Below are 7,997 nucleotides of genomic sequence, written 5' to 3'. Positions count from 1 at the left end.
TTTTTAAAATTTCCCCCCCCCCCCCCCCAAGTTTTTTAAAAAACCATTTTTAATCACCTTTTCCCCCTTAATTATTTTATTTTACATACTAATCTTCCACGTATCTTGTCAGATAATATAAGGTCATGAACATTACATGCATAAAAATGATAAAATTAGCTAAATGTTGTTTAAACTAGTTTTAGATATATTGTATAGGAGATAAAACATTTGGAGTTCCTGTCATCTTTGTCATCATTATGAATCATCTACACACTGTTTTTTCCTAACTGATGTCAGTTTCTCTTTTTGTTGCAGGTGCCCCTTCTCGAAGTGTCAACCTCTTGTATCTAATAGCTGACTCATCGTTGTTTTCAGCCTTAATTCCTCAGTTACCCTTTACACTAATTCCTGGAGTGGTTGTGACCCAGTTCCACCCCTCTTCCCGCTTCACTGCAGGCCTTCCTGAGCTCTGAGCACCAGCAGCTGCGTCCTGCCCCGACTTCCTGTCCTTGGTCGTCCAAGGCTAAGCTCGTCCACTCCCCTACCCCCCCCCACATACACAAACACACACACAATCATCTTCCTGGCACACTGCGGGCAGAGAGCGCTTCAGATCCCGCTTCCTGGTGCAGCCCAGCACTATGACCTCCATGTCCAGTCTGTTCTCCTTCACCAGCCCGGCGGTGAAGCGGTTGCTGGGCTGGAAGCAGGGCGACGAGGAGGAAAAATGGGCGGAAAAGGCTGTGGACGCCCTGGTGAAGAAGCTAAAGAAGAAAAAGGGCGCCATGGAGGACTTGGAGAAGGCCCTCAGCAGCCCTGGACAACCCAGCAAATGTGTGACCATCCCCCGGTCGCTGGACGGGCGGCTGCAGGTGTCCCACAGGAAAGGCCTTCCTCACGTCATCTACTGCCGCGTGTGGCGCTGGCCTGACCTACAGTCCCATCACGAGCTCAAACCCCTCGAGGTGTGCGAGTATCCGTTCGGTTCCAAACAGAAAGAAGTGTGTATCAACCCATATCACTACAAACGAGTTGAAAGTCCAGGTAAGTCATGATTGATGTGTTTATATTAGTTCTCATGACTAGTGGTCGACCGATATTGTTTTTTTTGACAGCCGATGCCGATATCTTGGCAAGCAGGGTGGCCGATATAAAGCAGATATAATTTTATTTATTTTAATTGATATTTAAAAAATTTGAAAATGGATTAAAAAATAATTAAATAAACATACTTATACTTTAGATGACAAAGTATATCACAAATAAATAAATATTTAATAAAAATATAATTAAAAAGGAAGTAAACACTGTAACCAACAGGACACTCAGTATTCTGGGAAGTTTGTTTGCATTGGGAATCATATTTTTTCAAATAAAGCCAGGGTAACACTCATTTTACATACAGCACACAGTGGAAATTACATGAATATGGCAGTGGGCAAATGCATAAAGCGCAGCATAATTTGAAATCACAAGTTTAAAGTTTTTCGATCGCACGGATCGACCGTCACTCAGAGAACACGCGATCATGCAGGATCTTCACAAGATCTCACAGCTGGATCCGACTAAGTGTGCAAGGTTTGTGAAGTTAAATATTCATTAGTTATTCAAAGATTTGTTTAAATTATATAAATGCATATTTGCTGAATGCTGACGGCAAACAAGAAAGTATTATAATGTATGCCTTTCTATTACTAATAATACAAAAGCAATCGTTATAATACTTTTGGTATACATTTAAATTTCTTTGTTTAACCGTTCTATTTGATTATTAGACCGACGTCTATCCGTATTAGGCAGAACAAGAGGTGGTGCTGTTCTCGGCGCCGTCAAAATAAAAGTCCCGCCTCAAACGCATCGGCCGATGCCAATATTTGATGCCGATATATCGGCCTTGGCTATATATCGGGTCGACCACTACTCATGACACAAGTTTTACAACACAAATGTTTTGTCATATTAAAGGTGACATATCATGAAAATCTGACTTTTACAGGTTTTAAGTGCTATAATCAGGTCCCCGGTGCATCTACCAACCAAGGAAATGTGAAAAAGATTAGCCCAGTAACTTTGTTTTGGGAAGCCTTTTTCTGTAAGCATCTGAAAAAACGAGCGCGTCTGATTTCGCTCTCTTGGTGACATGGTAAAGGGATCTCATTATAATATTAGTGGACCTTAATCTGTAAGTTTACACCCACGGCGCCGTTATTGTGTTTTTCGCAAGTGACAACGGTGTAATGCTGTTAGCAAGTTTGAGCAAAACATGCTAACTGTTCTGTCTTTGGCTGCACAGACAAGCACAGAACACTGTTTAGAGTCCCAGTCTCAGAGGAGACAAGAGATCAGTGGATTTATTGATTTATTTACTGTATATTTCTGCTGCCACACAGATCTAAAATAAACATGCCATTTATTTCCCAGCAGTTTACCTTCACAGACATAACTGACTGTTTTTTATAACTCATGTGTGTTTTTAACGTTAACTTGTGTGTGAATGAGAACTTAGTTTAGTACTCACATGCTGTGACAGCCGCTTTCTGTCCGTGGGCTTCGGATGTGTGCTCTCAAAAAAACGTATATCAGAAGCTTTAAACTCATATGGTTTAAAGCACATGATTTCAGAGCGATGAACATGATGCTCAGAACCAAAACAGATGTTTTTAGCAGGTACGAGCTGTAATGGTGCAGCTCTATTCTGGAAAAGGGGGCAGGGAGCAGCAGCTCATTTGCATTTAAAGAGACGGGCCGAAAAACAGCGTGTTTCTGCTTCCACTCAAAATAGGCATTTTCAGAATGATATAATAAATGATCTGTGGAATATTCTGAGCTGAAACTTCACAGATACATACTGGGGACATGAGACTTATATTACATATTGTAAAAAGGGGCATAATATGTTGCCTTTAAAAAAAAATTCTTGACACGTTTATGGAAATTAGGGCTGGGCGATAAATCTATTTTATCGATTAACTCGAATGTGTAGTGTACGTCAACTTGTTTGAATGAAAATCGGTTTTCTCTTTAACATCCGCCGATGCTCCCTTCTGGGCTCCCGTGGTTCTGAATGGGCTCAGCCCTCCCCCTGCGCGTTTGCCATAGAGATACACAAACAACATGGCAGCGAGCAGGGAAGAACTCGTTCCCAAGAAAAGCACAAGAAAGGCACACGTGTCATCTGTAATTTTAAATTAGTTTGGTTTTGCGGTGTCAGATGCAGAACAAACAACACCCCGCTACAAAGTGTGTTTGAGGTCTGTTGCTAGCAAAGGTAGTAGTACGACCAATTTACTGCAGCACCTGTGAGAGACAGAATTCAGTGTTCATGTGTATCTGCGTGGCTCTCACCATGTCTACACCGGACGCGAGTGGCGCGATCTGACAAAAGACAATAGAACCCAGTGATGTTGTCTGCACTGGATGCGGCGCGACGCGACACGATCCTCATCAGTAAACTGATGCCTCGTTCTATTTATGATGAACTGTACTGACACTACGTTCAGGGGATTTGCAACTGTAGTGTCAACAAGTGTAGACAGACTTTTAGCGCAGCGGGGCGCGGCAAGACAACTGTCGCCGCGTCCGGTGTGTAGACACAGTCAGACAGTGTCTGCTCTGTTGCAAATAATTTATATAAAAAAAAAATACCTAAAACAGCGGTATTACAAGATGGAAATATAGACTAGAAAAGATATTTACACTTGCTCTGTCCTATGTCCATGACACTAACTCACTGCGGAGTTGCCCGTTTTAATCTTAACCGCTCTTAACACGAATGTGCACTTGGATGGTTGGACACATGATGTTCTAGTATAAAAAAAAATTTACTTAAGGTCTTTCCAGCATTAAGGTAATCCTGCTTTTTTTTAATTTTGCCAACAAAGGGTGTATAACAAAGTATTGAGATGAAATTTTGTTATTGACCAAATACTTATTTTCCACCATAATTTGCAAATAAATTCTTTTAAAATCCTACAAAGGGATTTTCTGGATTTTTGTTTTTTTCATTTTGTCTCTCATAGTTGAGGTATACCTATGATGAAAATTACAGGCCTCTCTCATCTTTTTAAGTGGGAGAACTTGCACAATTGGTGGCTGACTAAATACTTTTTTTCCCCACTGTATATATATGCAGCTGACATAAACCACACTTTCAGTAAACAAAAAAAAATGATATCCAGTGATGAAGTGTTTTCCATGTTGACAAATCTTTTGCGATGTCCTAACAGCTGGGATTAGCACACATCACATCCAAGTTCGCTAATGTCCGATTCAGAAAAAACTAAACCATGACCAATTCTTTTTTTTTTTCCGAACTACTTTGTTAATGGTGACGTTTACATGTAAAGTAGTTGTAAGCACTTTGTTTATTATTGGTCCTGACAGTGATTATTTATTTATTTAATGAATAAATAGGATAAGCAGAAATCACAAACTGTTTCTTTGTATTTATTTTAAATTTATTGTCAGTGTTGGGCTCGCAGATCACATGGGTAGGGAATTTAATAGTGTGTGTGTGTGTGTGTGAGAATGACCGTCAGCCACCACCAAAGACCATTTTTGACCCAGGAAAAACACTGTATATATTATTTTTTTTAAAGAAATATCTTATTTCTAATTTTTAAAAGAAATAAAATGTTCACCAAAACTGCATTTATTTGATCACAAATAAAATAACAGTTTTCTATTATATTTGAAAATATAATTTATTCCTGAGTATAAAAGTATACATTTTTATCACTAGCCTTAGCTGTTTTAATATATTTGACCAATCACACATTAAATCCTTGTAAACTGATTTTGTCTGTCTTGTCAACAAAGTGTTTTTCTGAGAAGCTATCTTTGATGGCAAGCAAACAAAAAAAAAAGACAAAATAACAGTGAATTGGTCAACATGCATGTCCCTTGTGAGGTGATGTGGCCTATTATTTCCTCTGCATATCGAGCGGTATAGACTGTGTTGACTATCAGATATCCTTTGCCCCCAGAGGCCTTCTGATCTCTGTAGCCTCTGTTGCCTTCTGCTTAGATTGAGATGTGCACTGTATTGAGCTTTTCAAGGGCAGATGTCACATGTCACTCAGGAGATTAAACACATTTCTGTTGAAGCCGGAAAACTGATCTGTTGTGCCTTAGCTATTACCTTGGAGCACAAGCCGGCCAATCGGCACACAGATGTCAAGGATGCAGGATTCTTTTTTTTTTTTTAATCAGAATGATCTGTTAGGATGTTTAAAATACTGTTATCCTTTCTCAGTACTTCCTCCGGTGTTGGTGCCACGACACAGCGAGTTCAACCCTCAGCACAGTCTGCTGGTGCAGTTCCGCAACCTGAGTCACAATGAGCCTCACATGCCTCTCAACGCCACCTTCCCAGAGTCCTTCCAGCAGCACAGCGGAGGAAGCTCCTTCCCCATCTCTCCAAACTCGCCCTACCCTCCGTCCCCCGCCAGCAGCGGCACCTACCCCAACTCTCCTGCAAGCTCTGGGCCATCCAGCCCCTTCCAGTTGCCAGGTACACACAACACCACTCATGAAATTGTTAGTTCGTTTGGGATGTTTTTGCCAGTGGCAAACTGATGTTGATTTTCTTTGCTGCTGCGATTGCAAACAGATGCGTGACGCTGAATGATAAACCTGTGATATGACGGTGAGTTGTGCAGTGTCGATTGCTGTCAGTAAACAATGGAAATGCCAGCTAAGCAGCCCACCAAAGCCCGGTGACTTCAGTCCTGCTGCTGGGTGCCCATCACTTGGCACCGGCCCGCGCTCCCTCTATTCTGTATCGAGCGATTTGCTGATGCCTGCATCCATAGGCTGGGTGCACTCAGGCAGAAGGACAGCAAATGTTTTATAGCGCTGTGTGTTAGAACTAAAGCTGGTTTTATTCATAGAAATTGCTTGATTCCAGCATCAGATCTGCCTCAGTGATTTAAGTGATGGAAGCACTTAAAGCTTTGATGTATGTGGCGTGTACGTTGTGAACGAGTAACTGTTTTACAATATGAGCTCCTTTTTGTGTCAGCTCATCACTAGCGCAGTCTCAACAGCATCAACAATTCAACATTTAAACACTACGTTGTAAAAGTTTGAATTGAAGAAATGTATACTTCTATTCAGCAAGGATGCATTAAATTAATCAAAAATGACAGTATAGATGTTTATAATGTTACAAGATATTTCTATTTCCTTTTTAAACTGTTCATCAAAGAGTCCAGAAAAAAATGTGCCACAGTTTCCACAAAAATATAAAGCAGCACAACTGTTTTCAACATTGATGATAATTATTAAATAATAATAAGAAATGCTTCTTGAGCACCAAATCAGCATTGGAGTAAGTGTTGCTGAAAATTCAGCATTGCCATCACAGAAATAAATTACAATTTATAATGTATTCATATACAAAACAGTTATTTTAAATTGCAATAATATTTCACAATATTACCGTTTTTACTTTTTTTATTTTTATTTATCAAATTACTGAAGCCTTGGTAAGCATAAGAGACTTCTTTCAAAAACATTAAATCTTACCAACCCCAAACTTTCAGTGATAATAATGATTCATTTAGATGGATCTGTTTTTCTGCAGTGAAATCCAAAGGAAATACAGCATAAATTTGTTTATTGTAGGTTCATAAAAATAAAATAGATAACGTCTTCCAAGGATTTTTTTAGAGCCAGAGGTGCTTTCTTTTATTAGTCATAAACCGTTTCTGGAAGATATTGCATTCAAATATATTTTGCTGTTCTGTTTGCCATTTAGTGGTAAAACAGATGTTGACGGTTAAAGTAAATATGCTAAAGTAACATGTGTCCAAAAAATAAACAGCCTTGCCACATATTTAAACTTGCCCAGATAATAGTCAACAAAAAAGTCCGCTTTAAATGGCTGTTGTTTCCACATCATGAATATCTGTGTTAATGTACAGAGGTGGGTGTTTGATGTAACGATATTGCAAAATCTGACATTAAAAGGTTTCCATAAGATGCGAAGCGGCTTCCTGTAAAGAATCATCAAAATTCAGGCTCCAGGGGATTGCAGTGGAAGCCCATTTGTTTGCAGCAGGCCTCATTGTGTAACCGCTATCTATCTATGGTGTCTCTTTACCAGCTGATACCCCTCCTCCTGCCTATGTGCCTCCAGATGAACAGATGGGACAGGACGGGTCTCAGTCCATGGAGACTGGCAGCAGCATGGTTCCTCAGAACATGCCCAGAGGGGGTAAGAAACTATTAACTTTAGGGATGCAAGATATTATCTGACTGATATCGGAATGGGCCGATAATGGCTTTAAATGTTAATATCGGCATCGGCCGATATGAAAAATTATGCCGATATGTCTTGCCGATAAGAGGAATAGGTTAACTCACATGTGCTCAGGGTGTGCTAGTGATTAGATCACGTCAGCAGTGTGGTTCATTCTTGAAGCAAAGTTTTGCCTGAATGGTGATTGACTGTTTTGGATTGCTGCATTTAAACTGAGAAAGCAAGTACAGAATGACACATTCGGTGTATGATGGAGTAAACCATAATAGCACGTGCAGCGGGCAGCCTCCCCCGGGTCCTAATGCCGGTTCAGTAAGGAGTTTTAATCTGTAGGGGGCGCTGTTGGCCTACTTCTAATTAAATTAAAAGTAAAATAGCCTACAAAAAATAACATTTAGACTTGTGTTTCTGATTAAATAAAGCAGTAATTGATGTCATAAAAAATGAGTATGTTTTGATTTAAAGGTCAGAAGCTATAGCTTACATGAAAAAAAATCACGAACATGACACTTGTAAATTAAATAATTTTATATATATAGGTTTATTTAAAAATATTTAATGTTTTATTTTTAAACAAATCATAAGCTCTAAAATATTTTCAGAACTTTTACAACTCTTTTGCTTTAGACCATCTACAAATGTTAAATCTTAATATATATAAAATAAAATGTTAGGGTTAACCTTGCATCTTTCTGGGGGGGAAATGCAGCGATTGATATATAGTTTATTTATAGTTATTTTCAAAGCTTCA

At 39.4% G+C, this 7,997-nt stretch overlaps 1 protein-coding gene across 5 annotated transcripts in view; it reads left to right on the top strand.

Annotated features, from left to right (window-relative positions):
• The window catches only part of smad5 (SMAD family member 5), a 35,969-nt gene that overhangs the window by 18,883 nt on the left and 9,089 nt on the right, over positions 1 to 7,997 (top strand). For 4 of the 5 annotated variants that reach the window (XM_016248493.1, XM_016248490.1, XM_016248491.1 and 1 more), the window contains 3 exons: positions 298 to 1,026; positions 5,237 to 5,494; positions 7,091 to 7,201. In XM_016248493.1, the coding sequence (XP_016103979.1) occupies positions 624 to 1,026; positions 5,237 to 5,494; positions 7,091 to 7,201 (772 nt within the window). In that variant the 5' untranslated portion in view covers positions 298 to 623. The remainder of the gene's footprint in view (positions 1 to 297; positions 1,027 to 5,236; positions 5,495 to 7,090; positions 7,202 to 7,997) is intronic. The other variant, XM_016248494.1, reaches the window with a different exon arrangement.

This window comes from Sinocyclocheilus grahami, unplaced genomic scaffold (genome assembly GCF_001515645.1).
Source record: "Sinocyclocheilus grahami isolate Dianchi unplaced genomic scaffold, SAMN03320097.WGS_v1.1 scaffold880.1, whole genome shotgun sequence".
Lineage (NCBI taxonomy): Eukaryota > Metazoa > Chordata > Actinopteri > Cypriniformes > Cyprinidae > Sinocyclocheilus > Sinocyclocheilus grahami.
The sequence above is the reverse complement of the archived record's forward strand: the minus strand, read 5'-3'. Positions and strand labels throughout refer to the sequence as shown.